This window comes from Lepidochelys kempii, chromosome 11, assembly GCF_965140265.1.
Source record: "Lepidochelys kempii isolate rLepKem1 chromosome 11, rLepKem1.hap2, whole genome shotgun sequence".
NCBI lineage: Eukaryota > Metazoa > Chordata > Testudines > Cheloniidae > Lepidochelys > Lepidochelys kempii.
The window spans coordinates 39,358,065-39,380,867 of NC_133266.1; the positions used below are offsets into that span (position 1 = coordinate 39,358,065).

At 40.6% G+C, this 22,803-nt stretch overlaps 1 protein-coding gene across 1 annotated transcript in view; it reads left to right on the top strand.

Moving 5' to 3' along the window:
- Positions 1-22,803, top strand: part of MYO3B (myosin IIIB) — a 329,793-nt gene that overhangs the window by 202,669 nt on the left and 104,321 nt on the right. The window contains exons 26-28 of the mRNA XM_073306891.1: positions 11,647-11,758; positions 12,859-13,021; positions 13,750-13,830. Coding sequence (XP_073162992.1) covers positions 11,647-11,758; positions 12,859-13,021; positions 13,750-13,830 — 356 coding nt within the window. The remainder of the gene's footprint in view (positions 1-11,646; positions 11,759-12,858; positions 13,022-13,749; positions 13,831-22,803) is intronic.

Sequence of the window (22,803 nt, forward strand, 5' to 3'; positions counted from 1 at the left end):
GTGTGCTTTTGTCTAATCTCATTCATTAATTCAAGAACAAGTGAATGAAATTAAAAGGCAACACATTTACAACTGAGAAAAAGATATACTTATTTTTTAAAAAAATCTATCTGTGGAACTGATTTCCACAAGATATTTATAAGAAGCTAGGTCTGTAGAGCTCCTAGGCAGCTGACATCTCCAGGCTGCCAGCCCAGAGCAGCTATAATCAGCTTGCACTCCACTTCCCATGAACTGCTGTGGACTCAAACCATGGGACATTCTGCCTTGAGGGTTTGACAGACAGCAGCCTCATAGCTCCCTGCCCTATATAAACCCAAGGGGCATTCTAGGATGTGTGCAGGCAACCGTGTGCATCTCCTGTAGCTGCCATGACCATTCCTTCTCCTTGCGTCTGAATTTGATGGATTTGACCTTGGGTTGATTTGGGTTTTGCCTCCTGGCTCATTCCCTGAAACTTGGCTCAGTTTCTGGCCCTTGGTGTTTACTTTGGCCTGCAACCTGACTGCAAACTCCACCACTACTCCCAGCTTCAGGTTTGCCCCTGCTCTGACTCTTGGCTCTCACGGCCCTTGTTGGGGTCTTGACATCATCAAGGACAAGAGATTAGTGGGATAACATAGATTGGGTATTTATATGAATAATAAAAGCATCCTCAGTTACACTAGATATTTTTTAAATAAGTAATGTAAACCATCCTGCTTCCCATGGTAGTTTGAAAGAAACGTCCCTTATGTAGGCAGTTTATTCCATAATCATCCACTGTGGGATGATGTAGGATCCCTCTGGTCCACAGATCTCATTTGGTATTGCAGCTCCTATGGTTTGATTGTTTTTCAAACGGAGAGCACTTTAGGATGGAAAACTTAGAGTGAAATCCTGGTCCAATTGAAGCCAATGGGAGTTTAGTTACTGATTCAATGAAGCCAATATTTCATCCCTAAGTTCTGTAATAAGTGATAAAGTGAGTGGCACTCTTCCTTCTGAGTCAGCACTGAATCAGTGCCCCAACATGATGTTTGGGGACATGGCTTTAGTGTCCTGGCCCCACTGAAGTCAGTGGGAGTTTTGTCATTGACTCCAGTGGGACCAGGAATTCACCTCGTCCGTCTACCCAAATTTCTCTTGTAAATTAAATGTGATACAGTAGTTTATCTTCCATATCTTGTTCCCGGACTCTTGCCATTTGTTGTGTACTGTTAAACAGCTGCAGGATAGAATTTTACTCCAGAGAGGTTTGCAATCAATAGGTGGAAAAAAATGACTGCCTATGTGCAAGTATGTACAGAGTCACTCGTGAGTTATATAGGGCATCCCAAATGAGCACCACTGAAACCCTTACACCACACCACACATGCATGTAATCTGCGTGGGTATGTCTACACCTAGAGCTAGGGGGAAGCAGTGTTTCCCAGGCTGAGAAGACACACTTGTGTTTGTTCTCACCAAGCTAGCTTGCTAACAATAGAGGGTAGCTGCAGGCAGAGTGAGCTGCGGGAGGGTCCAGCTGCCCCAAGTACGTATCTGTCTGAGACCCTAAGCACACATACTCCAGGCAGCTAGCCCATTCAACTGCTGGTGCTACTCCAGCTACACTCTTTTTGTAGTACACTGGCTTAATGCAGCTAGTGTGAGTGTCTCTCTTCAACCTTGCATAATGACAGGTTTCAGAGTAGCAGCCATGTTAGTCTGTATCCGTAAAAAGAAAAGGAGTACTTGTGGCACCTTAGAGACTAACCAATTTATTAGAGCATAAGCTTTCGTGAGCTACAGCTGCATCCGATGAAGTGAGCTGTAGCTCATGAAAGCTTATGCTCTAATAAATTGGTTAGTCTCTAAGGTGCCACAAGTACTCCTTTCCTCTTCAACCTGTGAACCACACTCCAGGTTGAAGGGTAGACAGACCCTGTTTGCTATTACAGAATCCTTTACAGAAGAACTATTTTAGTGATCTTTTAGAGGGATTTTTAAAAAGTTAAAAAATATTATTATTGGTACATTTTTCCAGATTCTCCACCGGTAAAGCCAGAGTCCCTTAGAACCAGGTGTTCAATTGTACAGGCATGAGAATGAGAGAAAAATCATAGCCAATACAGCTTAGAAATCTCTGAAAATGATAGTGTTTTTTCATGCATAAAAATGCCATGATTTGAAGGTCCAATATCTCAGGACCTACCAGGGCTAGGAACAAACATTGTGTCCTGTTGGAAAGTTGGGAATCTCCCCTCACAACTAGGGATCAGCTAGTAATGGGTTGTGAGATACTGGACCTGAAACCTTTCACTGAACATTGCCCATTCTGCACTTCATACCAGTGTACTTTGGGGCAGAGATTTGATTGTGGGAGGGAAAGGGTTAATCATTTATTTGGTTCTAAATGGTAGCTCTATGCAGCTGCTCAGAGATCTGGAGTGTTAGAAGTGGACCTTTCTGAGATAGGCTAGAGGGTGGAGTATAGACCTAGTAGTCACAGGTGGATGATAAATGCAGTTTATCATATGAGGGAGCCAAAAAGAAAACTTCAAATATTTATTTAAAGGTCAGTTTAATCTAATATGGGACAACAAACACTCAAATTTCTCAATCATAATCATAGGGTTATTGGACAGTGCCACTTCACGGCATTTACATACCTTAGTGTGATTGGATTTCTTTTACGTTTAAGGTTAACTCTAGATTTCCCAGGTTTATAATGCCCGATTTTGTGATAAATACAACTTCTTTGTAATGTTGTTTTACCCTAAATTACTGATGTGTACAGTTAATCTTAACTCCATTTTAACATATTGTTTGGGAATATTATAAATATATGTGTTTGCACATCAGGCAGCATAGTTTGTAAAGCAATGTAGGAATCATTGGGTTCAAAAAGGCTATATAAATACAATGATCATTAACACTATTTAAAGTGTATCTTTATCTCTGAGGAATAAAACCTTCTGAAGAGGTATTGCCTTCTCTTTAGCTTGCAGTCTTGCTGCTCTTACAAATGTGACTAGTCAAGTATTTTTAGGCGCTAAGTAACTGAATACATACAATACATAGGAAGTTTGCAAATGGGAACAGGCAAATGTAGAAAATAAAATATTCCTTTTTGCACCAGGTTGCATCTCAGTTCCAGTGTTTTTACTTTGAAATATTTAGACAACAGACTTGCATCAAAATTAGCAGTCAAAGGTTTGTTACTGGAAACTTAGCACTGCAGTTTATTTCCTATTTTATTTTAACTAATTAGAATCATAGAAACATAGAACTAGAAGGGACCTCGAGAGATCATCTAGTCCAGTCCCCTGCACTCAAGGCAGTATTGTCTAGACTATCCCTGACGGGTGTTTGTCTAACCTGGTCTTAAAAATCCCCAATGATGGAGATTCCACAACCTCCCTAGGAAATTTATTCCAGTGCTTAACTACCCTGACAGTTAGGAAGTTTTTCCTAATGTCCAACCTAAACCACCCTTGCTGCAATTTAAGCCCCTTGCTTCTTGTCCTATCCTCAGAGGTTAAGAAAAACAATTTTTCTCCCTCCTCATTGTAACAACCTTTTATGTATTTGAAAACTGTTATCATGTCCCCTCTGTCTTATCTTCTTCAGACTAAACAAACCCAATTTTTTCAATCTTCCCCCATCGGTCATGTTTTCTAGACCTTTAATCAGGCATTATAGGGTGTTGTTCTTCTCTGGACTTTCTCCAATTTGTCCATATCCTTCCTGAAATGTGGTGGCCAGAACTGGATACAATACTCCAGTTGAGGTGTAATCAGCACAGCATAGAGCAGAAGAATTACTTCTCATGTCTTGCTTTCAACTCTCCTGCTAACACATCCCAGAATGATGTTCGCTTTTTTTGCAACAGCATTACACTGTTGACTCATATTTAGCGTGTGGTCCACTATGACCCCCAGATCCCTTTCCGCATAACTCCTTCCTAGACAGTCATTTCCCATTTTGTATGTGTGCAACTGATTGTTCCTTCCTAAGTGGAGTACTTTGCATTTGTCCTTATTGAATTTCATCCTATTTACTTCAGACCATTTCTCCAGTTTGTCCAGATCATTTTGAATTTTAATCCTATCCTCCAAAGCACTTGCAACCCCTCGCAGCCTGGTATTGTCTGCAAACTTTATAAGTGTATTCTCTATGCCATTATTTAAATCAATATCATTGATGAAGATATTGAACAGAACTGGACCCACAACTGATTTCTGTGGGACCCCACTTGTCATGCCTTCCAACATGACTGAACCACTGATAACTACTCTCTGGGAACAATTTTCCAACCAGTTATGCATCCACCTTATAGTAGTACCATCCAGGTTGTATATCCCTAGTTTGTTTATGAGAAGGTCATGTAAGACAGTATCAAAAACAGGTTTCAGAGTAACAGCCGTGTTAGTCTGTATTCGCAAAAAGAAAAGGAGTACTTGTGGCACCTTAGAGACTCACCAATTTATTTGAGCATGAGCTTTCGCGAGCTACAGCTCACTTCATCGGATGCATACTGTGGAAACGGCAGAAGACATTATATACACAGAGACCATGAAACAATACCTCCTCCCACCCCACTCTCCTGCTGGTAATAGCTTATCTAAAGTGATCATCAAGTTGGGCCATTTCCAGCACAAATCCAGGTTTTCTCACCCTCCGCACCCCCACACACAAACTCACTCTCCTGCTGGTAATAGCCCATCCAAAGTGACCACTCTCTTTAAAATGTGTATGATAATCAAGGTGGGCCATTTCCAGCACAAATCGAGGTTTTCTCACCCCCCCACCCCCCTCCAAAAAACACACACACAAACTCACTCTCCTGCTGGTAATAGCTCATCCAAAGCGACAGCTCATGCTCAAATAAATTGGTTAGTCTCTAAGGTGCCACAAGTACTCCTTTTCTTAATATCAAAAACCTTACTAAAGTCAAGATATACCACATCTACCACTTATGCCTTATCCATAAGGCTTGTTACCCTGTCAAAGAAAGCTATCATAGAATCATAGAATATCAGGGTTGGAAGGGACCTCAGGAGGTCATCTAGTCCAACCCCCCGCTCAAAGCAGGACCAATCCCCAATTTTTGCCCCGATCCCTAAATGGCCCCCTCAAAGATTGAACTCACAACCCTGGGTTTAGCAGGCCAATGCTCAAACCACTGAGCTATCCCTCCCCCCCAGGTTAGTTTGACACAATTTGATCTTGAAAAATCCATGCTGACTGTTACTTATCACCTCATTATCTTCTAGGTGTTTGCAAATTGATTTCTTAATTATTTGCTCCATTGTCTTTCTGGGTACAGAAGTTAAGCTGACTGGTCTGTAATTCCCCAGGTTGTCCTTATTTCCATTTTTATTTCCATTATTTCCATAGATGGGCACTATATTTGCCCTTTTCCAGTCTTCTGAAATGTCTCCTGTCTTCCATGACTTTTCAAAGATAATCACTAATGGCTCAGATATCTCCTCAGTAGCTCCTTGAGTATTCTAGGATGCATTTCATCAGGCCCTGGTGATTTGAAGACATCTAACTTGTCTAAGTAATTTTTGACTTGTTCTTTCCCTATTTTAGACTCTGATTCTACCTCATTTTCACTAGCATTCATTATGTTAGACGTCCAATTGCCACCAACACTCTTGGTGAAAACTGAAACAAAGAAGTCATTAAGCACCTCTGCCATTTCCACATTTTCTGTTATTGTCTTTCCCGCATCATTGAGTAACAGGCCTACTCTGTCCTTGGTCTTCCTCTTGCTTTTAATGTATTTGTAGAATGTTTTCTTGTTACCCTTTATGTCCCTAGTGAGTTTGATCTTGTTTTGTGCCTTGGCCTTTCTAATTTTATCCCTACATAATTGATAGAAACTATATAGCCTAATTCTAACCTCAGTTGTACTTGAGTAAATCCCGAGTAACTCCATCTTGTATGTGATTTCTGTAGAGTTATTGTGGATTTACTCAAGTACAACGGAGGTCAGAATTAGTCCCAAAAACTAGAAATTCTCAGAATTTCAGCTGCTTTGGATAGCCTCAAGATGTTTTGGTGTATATCTCAATTGAGCCACATTTGCCCTCCCTCTTCCACCCTGTACAAGATTGCACAGTTGAACAGTGACTCAAGCAGGTGTTTCACCTTCCTCTAAAGCATCAGGTACTGGCCATTGCCAGAACCAAGATGTTAGATTAGATGAACTGATTGTATGATCCCATTTGGCAAATCCTGTGTTCCAACAGGGTGTGAGCCTTAGTACAGATTAAATAGGTGCCTACAACAGTGTGATCTTCTCTCTCTCTCCCACTCCCTCACCCCACCTTTTCTCCACTATAGGCGGAGGTGAAAGTAAGCCAGTCCGGCATACCGGTAAGCGTGGTACACAGCCGACTGTACCAGCGGTGGCCAGGAGCCGTGGGGCTCTGGTGGCGATTTAAAGGGCCAGAGCCACGGCCCTTTAAATCACTGCTGGAGCCATGCTGAAGGGCTGGCTGTGGGAGTGTGGCCCCAGACCTGCCCCTTCTGTCTGAGGCCCTACCCCTTCCGGTTGAGGCCCCGCCCCCACCTTGCTCAGGACCCCGGCCACCCTGCGTACTGGTAAGTCCCTTAAGTTACTTTCACCCCTGACTAGAAGGGACAGAACACCACACCCGACACCCAGAAGGTGTGTGGGTTACAATATAACAAGAGGCAGGAACCAGATGGAAACTGGACTATCCACTAACAGAAAAAGAGAAAAACTAGAGTTGGTCTTAAACACTGAGCTTCAGGGGTGATCCAAAATCTAGACCTTAACCTGGATTTTAATTTTGGAACCCAAATCTAAGTACCTTCAAACTTTGGGACTATTCAAACTCCAGGACCATTTCTGGAAAAAAGTTCTTACACAAGAGCTTTTAGCAATGAGAAAGGATTTGCCAGTCTTGCAGCTCTTTTGTATGTTATGATGACGACACTTCTGTTTTTACATTTGACACCATAAACAAAAAGGTTTAGTGTTGTAGCTTCCAACAAGAAACTTGACACTAAAGGTTTCAGAGTAGCAGCCGTGTTAGTCTGTATTCGCAAAAAGAAAAGCAGCACTTGTGGCACCTTAGAGACTAACAAATTTATTTGAGCATACGCTTTCGTGAGCTACAGCTCACTTGCTTATGCTCAAATAAAGTTGTTAGTCTCTAAGGTGCCACAAGTACTCCTTTTCTTCTTTACACTAAAAGAAACTTATTTAACCAGTTAGTGGAGTCCTCCATCCAGTGGCTGGACTTTGTAAGAACATTTGACAAATTTAGAAAAGCACAGGATAAGCTAAACAAAGCTTATAGGAACTATCAAAAGACTGACTACAGATAGAACACTCTCTTTAGACAAAAATAAATTCCCAGAAGCTCTCAGTTAATAAAGCGCATAGTTTTTTACAAGATTAACATCTTCTATAAATAGCAGACAGTCAACATAGCACTCAGGAAAAGCATTTGGTACTGAAAAGTGGCATTGCTTTTACTTACAGTTCAACTATATACTGTTTTATAAGGATAGCAGCAGAAAGTAAGCCATGAACAGTTTGAAATACAAAGTTGCATAGGAAACTAAAGATGATGGTAATAAGTTTATAATGTAACTAAATTGTATGGTCAAGTCTATAAGCAAAATACCTCGAAAACCTGTATAACCAAGAATTTTTCAGTATGTGACCCTGATGTAGCTTCTAAATTACTAGGATGCCAGCTGTAATATATTAATGTGCAGAAGATTATTAGATGCTGAAAGAATATTTGATATTAATTACAAAAAAGCCAGACGATCTGAAAACTATTCTATACTTTTATATGCCCCAGCCCACCCCACACATTAAAAATACATGGCTTACTGGGAAACTGATATGACCTTTCCAAAGAAGTATGAAAACAAACTTAAGTTATCAGTAAGCATAAATCACATGAACATCCAGTGTTATTTATGACAGAACTTATTTAACTCTACATAAATTGTATATTCTGGGCCATGTTGAAAATAGATGTTGTGGGACTGCAAACTAGCACATACCTTTTAGGAAATGTTGGGGGTGTTTTGATTGCGTTTCACCAATACAGTGCAAAAGTCCATCACCCTTCTGGGGATTGACAACATTCAGGGCCTGAGACCTGAAGAAGAGCTCTGTATAGCTTGAAAGCATGTCTCTTTTGCCAACAGAAGTCTCTCCAATATCCTGGGACCAGCCAGGCTACAACACTAAAAACAAATTTAACCTTAGTAATAAACTAGATCCACTCCTTTATTTTCTACTGAATGTAGCACTGCTCTCCATAGCTGCTAAATGATATCACCCTTAAATTTCCTTCATAGTACTTGCCTCAATAAATTATGAGATATGGTTGGTATGGAGAAATTCACTGCGTTAAAAAAGTACTTTAATAATACATAATCTGCCACCATTCATTACACAGTGTGTACCATGTCTTCAATCGTGATACATCAGCATAGTTCCTCAGTGTGTCTGGTCCAGTATTGGCTACAATGCTTTAGTCATTGGTTTGTTACCCTTTGATCTTAATTGATAATTTTAGTGGTTCTTTGTTCTTTCTTGTGACAATTGGTGCTGCTTTCTAGAGATTAACTGAAGCTAATATTTGAAAATCATATTCTCCTGTTAAAAAGTGTTGCCATTATATTCTATCCTCCATAATAACTATCCATGTTTTCTTTAGTATGAGTGAGACTGTGCTCTGTCCTTACATGGTTGCATGTCTCAGGCTCTTGCTTGGATCTGAAGGGGGCACCTGGTTGCTGTTCCTTATTTTATATGTCGGGGAACAGTTAGTTAAGCCTGTCACCCCTCCCTCAATCACAGTCTAAAAAATGAGCTCGTACACAGATGTCACTTAAGGACTAACAGCCAAGTAGTTTAAATGTGGTAGAGGTGACAGTTCTGGAGCTGTCACAGCTTAAAGAAGTGCAATTGTAAAATAATTTTAATTTGTAAACTAATGGAAGTGCATAATATCAGTTATTTAATTAATACAGTACTTTTTAGCCAGAGCTATTTGAACAGTGCAAAAACAGAGTCCGGGAACATTGGTTCATTCATAATCTGAATGCCTGTTCAATATGAACACGTTCATATCCCTTTTTCATCAGCTATTTGCAAAGTGTTTGTTCATAATTGTTGATGACTGTTCTTTGTATGAAAATCTTGCATGTGAAGGTCACCTGAGCAAAACAAAATAATTTATTTTTCCCTATGAGCCTGGTTCAAAGCCCGCTGTAGTCAGTGGGAATGCTTCCAATTAAAAACATCACATGATCTCCCATCAGCTAGCACCTCTACCACCAATGAATCCATAGCAACGAGATAGGCAGGGCTTATTGGTTTTAATTTTGCATGAACACACCCCTTTGCCAGAGATAGGGAGCACGGGTGGTCTCTTAGAATGTCCAAGATTCCCATTTTCTGTAAGTGAAGATTGAAACAAGAGTCATTTTTATTGTAAATCTTTAAATTCTTGCCACACTGGCAGACTCTCAGCCTCGATAATCAGTTTATGTCACTAATACAGACAGCAGTAAACACTATATTACTAACCCTGCTAATGCTGGCTTTTATCGCCAGTGGCTCAGAATCTGTGGTCTCATTGTTAGGTATATTGATCACTGGGAGACCTCCCCCTGCAATGCTCCATTTATGGAGGGCAGCCCTATCATGAATGCAAACTTGGGGCCCCAGTGTGAGCTCAGGCTGCCCAATGAGCACTATGGCTGCTGATGCTTCTCTGAGAAAAATAGTCAAATACTAATAGCAAACACGCTCAGTGACACTGGGGATGAAATAATCCTTTCTGTTACTTCTGATGTAAGAAAATGAACATCTCATTAGATAACAAGTTAACATGGCTTCACTGTATTTCTTCCTCTCTGGTGCTGGTATTTGACTTTGTTCCTGCTGGAGACAAGTGGAATCAGCTCATTGACTAGCTGACAGCACCCGACTGTTAAAAGGAACTTGGAGGGTTTTAATTTACATGTAAATATGCAGGGTGGGCCAGACTGACTGCTGAGTGTACACAGACTTTTACTCCAGAAATTTAAAGACACAAAGAGTGGTCACTGGATGAAATCTTGGCCCTATGGAGGTTAAAGGCAAAACTCCCATTGACTTCACTGGAGCCAGAATGTCATCTCTCTGTTAGTGTGACACCAGTTCCAGATTAGCACCTTTCTCTTATGCTTCTTCTTTCCAGAAGCCATAATCACTTCCTGTGGGACCAGAGATAAGTATGAAGCTGAATATGGTCCCATAACTGGTGGTGATAAAGTCTGATTTTGAATTCAGACATTGTATGCTGATTTAGGCTTGTTTCCGCCCCATTAATAAAGGTGTTTGCTCAACTGACAGTTAAGAAGTACTAATACCTAAAATGTTGCAGAGTCAAATTCACCGCTAGTGTAAACTAGCACAGCTCCAATGGACTCTGGTGGAGCTGAACCAATTTACACCAACAGAGAATGTGGCCCTTCATTTTTAAAAAGATGGCAGTACTTTTAGACATGGTTTTATCTACATACAAAAAACAGAGGTACATGCAGCATAGGAGAATAGGATGGAGTGTAACAATAAGACTGATCTTCTAATCCTGTTAAATACTGGCGAATGATGATGTGTGTTTATTTGTATTTAACACTTTGTAACAAGTGGCAGACCATTGCCCTTGAGGCTTTCATAATGATTAAAAAGGCATAATATCAATAAAAATGAGTGTGTGTGTGTGTATGTGTGTATATATACACACACACATACATACACACATATATATACACAGAGAGAGAGAGAAACTCCTCACGCAATCCTAACTAATAATTACTAGCTAGTTAGCAGCAGTAGTAGCAGCAGCAGCAAAACATCTCCTTAGTGCTCACCTCCCCACACTTTTCCCAAATACCTGAAAAAAGGGCTTTGCAGGGTGGCCAGAAGGCTAACAAGTGCCAAAGAAAAAGAGACTTCAAGGAAAATACTTTGCGAGCAGCCCTCTTCCATTTAAACTGTCTTTGGGACTTAGCTTGAGCACTTCTGCTGCCTCACTGAGTGTGAATGCAATGGTGTCACATAGGGAAAGAGGAGTGCTTTCTTTCTCCCACTTCTCAGGACATTTAGAGCTACATCTAAACGTGAGTGGCACATTTGTAGATTTCCGGGGAGATGAGTTTTTTAATTTTCTCATTCCTTTTCATTGTTTTGCTTTCTGCCACCTTCCCAACCTCTCACTGGCATAGTTCTATTCCCAAGCAAAACTTAGTGCAGCCTCTAGGCTGTTCTAAATGGCACTGCCTCATAAAATCTCCTTATGGGCCATTACACTAGCAGGGATTGCTAGAGTGCAGTATACTCTAGCCACAGCCCCTTCCTTGTGTACCCAAGGATAGAATAGGTGGCGGCAATATTGGTTCAAAGATTTCCCTTTGCCGGGCGTATCCTCAGCTGCCCATTTAGGATTTTAATCCCCTTTTTCCACCGTATTAGTGGAAAGGGGTCTTGGGACTTAGTAGGGCTGAGGATCTTGCCCACAATACTCAAAGTACTTCTTTGGCGGGAGTATAATAATTTCCTGTTGCAATCCAAGTGTGTTTATGTAGCAATTAACTTGCTCTTTCTTTGTTCTTTGGGGTTTGTAGGTATTATTACCTGGCTTTCAAGGCACATCAGACCCCTCTTGGTACCAGAGAAAGCTGTATTGCTATTTTGGAGAAATCGAAACTAGACAATTGGGTTCTTGGGAAAACAAAGGTAGGGCATGTTTCTGGTTTTCTCCAGGGGTGTCCTCTCTGCAGCGAGGCATGTCAAATGAGTGGTTTAATGAAGCTGTGGCTCATTCTTCCCTGTGTGGATGTGATGGGAAAGGGAGAGGGTGCAAGGAATGTCCACTGCTCCTGCACGCTGACTGCTGCTTCAGGCTAGTGTAGCTGCAAGTGCTAGCCTCCCTAGATTGAGGGAATGCCTTGCCCCTTTCCTGCCTAGCCTGTATAAGGAGAGATGCACATAGAATCCTCTCCCAAAGGTGGCATAGTACCCGCACCACCCCTGGGTGCACCTGGGGCACGGTGCCTCCAGTAGTGCCTGCTGGTGTGGGGCTCCTCCACAATCCTCCCTACTGTAGGTTGTGGCTTAATGCCACCATTTAGCCTTTGCTATCTGTGAACCACTTTAGGCCAGTATCGGTTTGCAGAAGTGGTCCAGCCTTTCAGATGAGATGCTTTGGGCTATTTTAGTAGCAGCCTTTGTTCATAGTTTAAAATGGTGTGACCGATTTTGCAAAATATGGGGTCAAATCCTGAAATTGCTTACTCATTCCTTAGAAGTAAGCCAAAGGGAGTTTCCTGAATAGGGGCTCTTAGGATTTGGCCCCTGAATTAGGATACAATACTGTATTTATAAACTCACCCTTCTCCCCTCTTATCATTATCATGAGGACCGCTTTGTGCTAATGTTTATCCTAAGGACTCCCACCAGATTTTCAGTGTAATGCCATATTAATGAAAGAGACCATTATTGAAAATGTTACCACAAATCAGCTATAGCTTGAAAAGCTATATTTAAACATTGCTGATACAGAAATGCAGCATTCTGACCAAGCTGTCACCAGTGATTTACTTGGGGGTAACGGGGATAATTGTGTGACTTGCATTGTAATGGCTGATTGTAATTAGTGCAATAAACTAAAAACATATATTCTACCACATGGTTTCTGAAATTCTAGCTATAAGAGTTAGCAGCTTTTTCTAGCAATGATGCTGTAATGTAGATTGAAATAATACTAATGAGGAGGCAGTATAAAAGATTTTATTCTGCTGCTTACATGTAATGCTGAACCTGTTGTTCCATTTCAGGTGTTTCTAAAGTATTACCACATAGAGCAGTTAAATTTGCTGCTGCGAGAAGTTATAGGCAGGGTGGTGGTAATGCAGGCCTATACCAAGGGGTGGCTTGGAGCTAGGAGATATAGGAGAATCAAAGAGAGAAGAGAAAATAGTGCCGTCACCATTCAGTCAGGTAAACATTCATATTCCTTATTTCATGCACAATCTTGGCATTTTAAATTGCCTGCAAATTATCTATTCATTTTCTCAATGGTTTGCTGTGAAATCAAAATAATATGTGGTGCTTTCCCCCTCCAGCTAACTGATACCAACATTACAGATTAATTTCTAAGTTATCAGTTTAGTAATCACTGATGTCTTTGTTTAAATGTTTTATTATTATAGACTATGCCTGTAACAAAGGAAGAGTGTTGTTCAGTGTTTCTCCACTAATGTGCAGCACACAGAAGAGATGCAATAGCTACAGTCTCCTTTTTGCATGTACCTCTGCATTCCAAATAACATAAATACTGCCATGGGCTGGGAAGGTTGATTATTAGTAGTTTATCATGCTTCACTCTGTTGATGTATTTTTTGGGAGGTGCGGTGTTAGAGGGATGCAGTTGTTTGCATTGAACTTTGACCTCCAATGATTCTGCACCTCAGTCTTTGCTTGACTTTGTGACATCAGAGAGCACATGTAGACAATTAAAATTTGGAAGACTGGAGATGTGTTTGAAGTTGTGGAGATGCTTAGACTCCAGTCTTGAGCCCAGAGTTCAACTGGTGGGTGGGTGAGGAAGAGGTAGTGGGAGGGGGTGGTTATGGCAGGAGGATGAAAGATTAGGCACATCTCTGACTCTATAACACTTCCTTAAAGAACTGTACCGTAATTCCCAACACATGGGTTTGTATTTTTAGCCTGGAGAGGATATGAAACTCGCAGGAAGTACAAGGAAATAAGGAACAGAAGAACTGTTGCTGCTATACATATTCAAGCAGGTAATTAAAACATTATTTCCACAGACTATTTTGCTATGGATAACTTCATGTCAGTATTTATAGCTGAGAGAAATGTAAACAGCCCAAACAAAAGCAATCAGAAAGTACTGCTTCTGATCATGTGTTCTTCAATATCAAATGTCACCAGTGACAGGACTTTGGAGCTTTTATGGTGAGTACATTTTTGAAAGCAAAACATGCTGATTAAAAGCCATTGAATGAATTCTCAGGGATCCATCTGGGCTCAGAGAATCAATGTGTATTAACCATGTGTAGAGTTGGTGTGAAGCACTAAAATCGTTTTGCTTAAAGTGTGGATGATAGCCACTGGACATGCCATCTCTCTGGCTTTGTGGTTATCCCTAATATTGGCAGATTGCCAGGTTTTATTCTTAATTGCTGTGGATTTTCCCAGCATGGGCCAAGCCTCCGATTCCCTGCCAGGCTTCAATGCACGCATATCAATATGAATTTGGATAAACTGGAAAGAGATTATTGAAGGAACAGGCCTGCGGGCTGGTGCAGGTCTCTAGTAGAGAGCAAGAGGTCATAGGGCACTGAAACTATAAGATCCAACCTACTGAAGTCAGTAGCAGAGAGGCTATAGTTTCAAATGCAGCCAACATGAAGCAAACTAGGGATGATGTACCACACCTGTGTATGCCATTGTTCCCTACAACCAAGGGTGAAGTCGTTCTGTAGCAGATCTAAAAAGAGCCATAGCAGATGTACCAACAGAGAAACCTGTGCTCCACATTTCAGTCCAGTCATTGCTTTTACTATAATTATGTGACTTCTGTTACCTCTGAGTTCTGTTTTTCTCAGATGATAGTTAAACTGAAAGAAAAGATTTTCTGCTGAATGTTCTCTCACTTCTGAACATAAAACTAAAATGTTATTGACAAGCCATTTTCATTATAAATCCAACAACTTCCTTCCTGTCCCCAACCCTGTTCCTTGAGAGTCAGCATCACTATGACTTTAAGAGGAAGGCAAAATAATACAATTCTGGCTGTAGTATTAGAAAGGCAATGTATGTTTCTTTTAGGGCAAGGCTCTTTATACACATTATTCTGTATGTTCATAAAATACCATGTGCCTTGCTCTAGGGCAATATGCTGTATGTTCAAGGAAATTGGGAGCTATTGAACGGGAAGGTTTTTCCAAGTTACAGCAAACACCAAGTGACTGGATAATCATATGCTCTACTTGCTCCCCACCCCTGTGCTGTTATCTTCCATTGTTCTCGTTTTAACACAGAGTACCAGTTCTTCATACAGGGAATCCATCTTTAGATGTATTTTAAAGCATTGACTCTTGACAGTAATGCTCTTTTTGGAAATCATTATTACATTTACATTTGGATGCCTGCACTTCAATTTCCCAGCCAACCCAACAGCCCGTGCAGTACAGGGGGAAAGAAAGGCTAGGTCACAGATGACCCTTCAGTCTGCACTATTACCAGTTCTTAAAGTAGTCATTTGGCACAGCACATAGGAAGGCAATGTGGTACAACACCTGGCCCTGGAGGGTGCTAGGCAGCATTTTGCCTTAGAATTCCATGTAGAGGTCCTGGGCATGCAGAATATGTATGCCCATTGCTAAACCATTGATCATTGTGTTGATCAGATTGGATGTATGTGCATTAGGACTACAGAGTTCAGAGTGACACAGCGCACCTTCGTGTTAATCATGCTTTACAGCTATTCCCATCTTTGGTACAGCTTTAGAATTTATGGTGCATAATCATTTATTTCAGAAAATCAAACTTCAGTGTGTGTGACTCTCTGCCTTAGGAAATCTATATCTAGGACTCTCTAATTGAAACTTCTTTCTAAACATTTTGTTTATCTCTGCAGATTAGTCTTTCTGTGTTTCAAGGCTGAGCAAATAATTGCAAAGTGTGACCATTATCTGGGTTTTAAAATAGACTGTCTATTACTATTGTTACTCCCATGCCACCATAAAAGTGTGTGGTGCTGAACAGGCAAATAGACATAATCTCCACACTGAAGAGCTTACAATGTAAGTACAGATAAAGGACAGCATTTCAAGAAAAAGAAATGTGGTCATTTTAACATTATTTTAAAGAATGAGCAATTTAGATCACAGAGATACAGTACTTGTGTTTGCTGGTCAGGCATTTGTAAAACCGCATAATTAAAGTATATATACCAAAATAAAACAGTCCTTGAAATTTTGGAAGCATTTGGCTTACATGTTTCTACAGAACAGCACATATTGAAATTTGTTTTCCTTTCATCTCCTTCCCAATAAAAGCAGCAGTGCAGCTTATCCCTTTAGCTTCCTCAGAACTTCCTTTCAGAATTCCCGATCTATTACAGCACATTCACATACCAGAAACAAGATGCCTTTTCATGCTGTCAACCTTTTTCATCTGAAATGTAAATTAATTCTTGCTGGTACGCTTTGACAGAGATCAAAGTAGGGGGTATTAACCTTATTGGGCCTTCTCTTCATTGGAATCAGTTCCAAAGACTGCAAGGGTGGTGTTAGGAAGCCAGTCTTCACTGTTATCTATGGCCCTGCTCCAGGCAGTCCTCTGTCTACAAGTCAACATTTCAAAGGCAGTGATTTCTTTTGTAAATGACCTTATCATTAGTTTAAACTGTGTGAAAAATGATTTGCCTGAATAATTCTCACAGGATTATCCTGCTCATTTTAATTGTGGGGGGACTTCATTCAGATTCCAGGATATTGTTTAAGTGGTTTTGACAGCAAGTGAGCACAGCCTGATAGAAAGGAGGAACACAGCTTCTGATTGAAAACCTCTTGACTTGTTCAGATTGTTCATTTCGTGAAGTCAGTCTTTGAGGTAGGCTACATTTGCATTTTAAAAATAAACAGATGCCTTTCAAATACATGAGCTGTTGGTCTGGAGATCTCAGTGGGCCCAACCAGTTCACTATCCATTGATGGAAATGTTGGAAGAAAAAACAAATTTTTAAAAAACCCAAGTATTCATGAAGATACATTTCCTGTGTGTATAATATTACACCAAAACTAAGTCATTATTTGGGGGTGGAAAAAACCCCTTGCTAATAGGTAAAATGTTTATGAATTTAAGCAGTTCAGTACATCTACAATAGTGGTTCACACAATGTGAGTTACATCAGTGTATTTACACTGGTAGCTAAAATCCCCAGTGTAGGCAAAACCTTACCCACCTAACTGTGTCTCAGTTTCCCAATCAGTAAAACATGGATGGATCATAACAATTTTCTACCTCACAGAGAAGGCAAACGTATTGTGAAAGAATTGAGTTGCTCAAACAAAAATGAAGTACTGTTATTTCTTTGTGCTGTGGTTTGTATTGCTTTGTTTAAAGCCTAGAACAAGGAAAAAATCACTTTGTTGAAATAATTTTAACATTACATTGACCCAGATTCACAGCTGGTGTAAATCAATGGATTGCCATTGTTTGATTTCAGTGGAACGATGCTGATTTACACCAGCTTTGGATCTGTAGCTATATTTGTATCACCATGTTTTATTAATTAGAATTAAAACCAAGTAAATTCAATTATAATGGTAATTTTGTTTGTTTTTACTCCATTCCCAGTCACTATAGCGTGGATTTCCATGTCAAGTGACAGCTCTCTCCAAAGACTTGAGTGGATTTTAATCTCTGTTTCATTTGTGAGCAGACACTGCCAAAATGCCAAATGAGTGGTGCATGCAATTCACTTAGATCTGAGGTGACATCACTGAACTCATGTTAATTAAGGCCTCTTTAGCCATCTGGAATACGCTTGCAACTCTAGTCAGGATTGAGTTTAAACTCTGCTTCTAGAGGTGAAAGGCAAATGATTAATCCACTGAGCCACCATCCCCTCCTCCGACACACACTCATGCACTCACCATATGCCACATTTTACTGTGGAATTCTTTACTGAGAACTCAAGATTCAAGTTCTTTTTTGTGATGCTCAGGAGGAAAGAGAAATGAGACAATCCCTCTATGAACTAGTTCTGTCTTGTAACTTTTTACCATGTGATGTTGCTCACCAACTATTTCACAGTCTTAACTAACAACCTTCTAAGAACAAAATTTTGGGACTGGGGAGAACTACATACGATTCACATTAAGTTAATATATATGTAAAATGTATATGGCTAGGATTTTCAAAAGTGCTCAGGAATCACACCTTCAGCTCCAAATGTAGACATACACTATGAGTGCATCTACATTTCCATTAGATTTGTACTTCCTGGTTTTGACTGTAAACGGAAAAGCACTGAAAGCTCACTGGACAGGCAGCCTATTCCTGCATTATTTCATGACCCAGCTGGAGCCAGGAAAGGACAGAACTCCTTGGCAAACCTATTCCTACTTGGTCCAGCCTGATTTCTAGACTTAAGAGGTTCAGATTAGCAGTTACAATTTTGGGTGCTGTCATAGGCTTTTGCACTCCAGATTTTACCATAACAGCCAGTAATCTAAAACACTTTGTGTAGATAATAATACCCAGCAGCATCATAAGCCCTGTTTGCAACCCTGGAAAAAAGGTGCTAATACTTACTAGTACATTTATGGCTCTGTTCTCCCCTTTATGAGAGAACACATGCTGGGAAAAGAAATTCCACAAGTTGAAACTCAGTTTTCTATTCATTCTTCCACTGACGGAATGGCGGCGCGGGGGAGAGAAGTGTTTTGCACCCTAAGGTTGTAAACCTGCAAACCTCCTGAGATCCACAGGAGACAATGGGCATCTCTGGATAACTAGGCTGGCATAAAAGTTGTGTAAAAAAGTGGAGGATCATAGTGTCCAAACCCTCTCAAATTTTGGCACTTAAACTCTGGAAGTGCTTATTTGAGAAGACAAATGAGGAAGTCGGAGGTCTTACTTGGGAACCCAAGTTTGAAAATTGGGCCTATAAAGTACCACGATATTATGGTATCATCCCTTCAACAAGTGACTAGTTTGCATGTCCAAGGGCACAGTAATTCTTGTTTTTTACTGTAAATGGGATTAGGGTTTGAAAGTGTCCGTCTATGTAAGTAGCTGTTTTACCTACTCTTTTATGGTTAGGAATGAGAGAGAGAGAGATGTTTCTTGAGAAGGATGAATCCTCTCTTGCTGCTTTAAAATGTTTAGTACCTCCTGCCTATATGTTTTATGCATCAATCTATGATTGTCCTGATTGCTCTCTACATTGTGCTCAACAGCCCATTGTAGCATGACATGCTCTATGCCAGTGTTTCCCAAATTTGGGACGCCGCTTGTGCAGGGAAAGCCCCTGGCGGGCCCGGCCGGTTTGTTTACCTGCCGCATCCACAAGTTCGGCCAATCGCGGCTCCCACTGGCCGTGGTTCGCTGTTCCCGGCCAATGGGAGCTGCGGGAAGTGGTGCAGGCCGAGGGACGTACTGGCCGCCGCTTCCCACAGCCCCCATTGGCTGGCCACAGTGAACCGTGGCCACTGGGAGCCCCGATCGGCCGAACCTGCGGATGTGGCAGGTAAACAAACTGGCCGGGCCCGCCAGGGGCTTTCCCTGCACAAGCAGCGTCCCAAGTTTGGGAAACACTGCTCTATGTGAATCAGCAGGAAAATGCCTGGACTTTTTGCTGACCAAAATTGAACAGCTTTGTGTGTAATCTATATGGCTCAGTAAATTCTTTGTGAATAAAAGTCTTTAACAGCAAAGCATCAAGTCCGAGTCCTGAAGGTAAAAATAATTGCAACTTGCTACCCGCTGAACCTGAGGGAAGACTCATTTTGTATGAGCATCAGTATCCAAAATGCATGGCACATATAATATTTAACACCAAATGACTATTAATATGAGTGATAATGTGCAGTTCACATCCCATTTTGCTCCAAGCTCAAATCCTGTTGTCATTAGCCGTGTAAGGATCAGGACTGAATATACTGTTGCTATGAAGTTTGCGGTAGAGATACATAAGGTGAAAATAAAGTGACAGCTGGTAATCATTCTTCTTCAGTGATGTGATGATTGTTCATGGGGCATTAGCAACATGCGTCTACTAATTTCACACTCTTTGAGCCAAGTGCTTAGTGTCAAAACCAGCCATAGTCAGTAATGCAAATTGCTGTGATGGAGCAGCTTCCTGACCTCTCAGCCTCCCGCAGTAGAATGCCCTGTGTCTATGTTGCTTTGAAAACATTATGGATCCATTTCAAAAATGCTGAAGCGAAACACTCCTCTGAATGTTGAATGAAACCTTTAGGAAACATGCTGGTCTGCCGTGCTATTGAGGTTATCCCAGGAGTCAAAGGAGAATCAGGAATTGCACACCTGTTACCTTGCAGCACCTAAGCATTCTAGGAAACCAGCCTTTGATAGAGTTTAATCAAAGACAAGCTAAGTTCTAAAATATTTATGAAAACAAAGGAATACAGTGGAACCTATTACAGTGAAATCAGATATAGTCAAGCTCCATTTATTTAGTGAATGAAGGACAATCCTGAATTGTTTCATTGCATTAAAAAAAAATTGAAGAGCAGTCCAGTGTATCCACAGGGTAAAAGGTGCCATTGTAAGAAATGTGACACTCTGTTTTTTAAAATAGTAGTAATGAGGAAAAAAAAGTCTAAAGGTTCAGACTTAAGAAAAGGTGAAAAACAAGCCTGCTGATGCTATCATCATTTTATTATTTTAGTTTATTTTCAATGCTCCTTTTTATTTAAACTTGTCCATAGACTGACCAGTATTTGGCACATTTCAGCTCTGTAGAGATAGCTGCTGCTGGCCAGTTGTCTTTGCAGCCAACATCAGAGTAGGCTTCTTGTCTGGTCAGTAGGGGATAGTTAAGGATTGGAAGGCTGATCACATGAGGCAGCTGAATGTTTGCCTCCTCTCTGCCTGGTAGGCAGACTTTTCCAGTCTTCTTATTAAGGAAGGAAAGTGCTTCAGTCTCATGATACCTGAATGCTGTATTTACAGCACCTCAGCAGGCCCAAATTCTATCATTCTTTCTGCAAAAGAATGGTTATTTATTTCAGTGGAAATGAAGTGAAAGATAATGACATCTCACTAAAAAGCATTTTTTGCTGCTTCTAACACTGGCAATTCTGAAAACTCCCAAAGGCACTGAAATATTTAGGTTATTATGGTGCACTGCATACCACAACTCAAGCAGTTCAGGTGGCTTTCATTTTCGTGCATTGCACAGAAAAATGTAACTACAAAGATTTTTCTTGAGAAACACTGGTTGAAGAGAAGGTAGTTAATGCTATCCTGTGATTAAACTAGACAGGAAGGGGATTGGTTACAGTTCTCCCTAAGGAAACCCTTAAAAAGAGATTATGGTGACTATTTTTCTGTTTTCTTTAACACACACTTATTAATATGCAACATAACATCAGTGTGGGCTGCTTTTAAAAGAGTAGTTAAACACTGAAAGATGAGACTCCATGAATAATCCCAAAATGTGAGGATTTTAAGGTGTAAACTGTACAGGGCAGGGACTTCCTTTGCGTGGACAGTGCCTAGTAGTCCTGGAATTTAAAACACCGTGGGAAAAATAAAAACAACGAGGAGATGTTGCATCTGAAGAAGTGTAGTTTTTTACCCACGAAAGCTTATGCCCAAATAAATCTGTTAGTCTTTAAGGTGCCACCGGACTCCTCGTTGTTTTTGTGGATACAGACTAACATGGCTACTCCTCTGATACTGGGGAAAATAGCTGTTATCAACACACATTTCTGTTTTTATAGAAACCATACGCATTAGAGATGGAAATGACCTGTAGGTCTTCTCATCAGACCTCCTATATTTAGGTTATCCAGGCCCTTCTCCATCCTGCTACATCGTTTAGCCAGTGCAGGATCAATCCCTTCAGTATATTCTCAAATTTCTTGGGCCTGATCCTGCATTGGGATCCACTATGCCCATACAGAGTCTCACTGATGTCATTGCAACATCAGGGCATAGATTTCAACAACTCAGGTGATGGGGCTTTCTCCTATTCCATTGTGGAATAATTCTGCAGACTGAACCTGATGCTTAACTGCCTTTCCTAAAGCAAAGATACTTTCCTAATTGAGGCCACCGCTGGGAGATGTGTCCTCATATTCATCCCAAATTCTCCTTTGCATGTTATCATACTATTAGTTTTTACTATACCCTGGTGGTCCATGACAAACAATCCTTTCCCTGTGTTGTTTCCATGCTTCATATATTGTGCAGTAGAAGGTTATCATCATTTTTGTGTGGGTATTGTATTTAAATTCCGTTGTATGTACTTTCCTCATGTCACATACAATAGAATATCAAGGTTGGAAGGGACCTCAGGAGGTCATCCAGTCCAACCCCCTGCTCAAAGCAGGACCAATCCCCAGTTTTTGCCCCAGATCTGTAAATGGCCCCCTCAAGGATTGAACTCACAACTCTGGGTTTAGCAGGCCAATGCTCAAACCACTGATGTATCCCTCCCCCTCCCGACCTATCCCTTCCTCACCCCCTCCTGCCATTTAATCATTTTATTTATGTTTTAAAATAAATCAGTGTTTGATATAGATCCTGGGGGAGAGAAGGAGACCCTTGATTTTATTTTCCTTTGTGACATTAATATTTCCTTAAATTTCTTGCTTCTCAAATGCAACACTGTATTTATAAGGTCTGGTTTTACCTGTACTGTATACAGGAGTTATAATATCTTTGCTCAATGCTAGAGAGAATGAAGCCCAAATTTATATTGGATTCAATTTTGAAAAGTGCTTCACTGACTCAGGTGCCAAAATCCTATAGACTTTCAGTGGGGCTTAAGCACATTTGAAAATTTTACCCACTGACTTTTTTTGTCATTCCACTGCAGTAGAAGCTTCCTATCTAATTTATTGTTTCTTACCTCCTACTTAACTTGTGTGCTTTTGCGTTGGTGATATAACTTCAAAACATTTCTTGGCATGTAAAGATATTTGACATGACTGAGCCTAATGTATATCAAAAATGCTCTGTTATGGTTACAACTGGTTGAAAAATAGGGG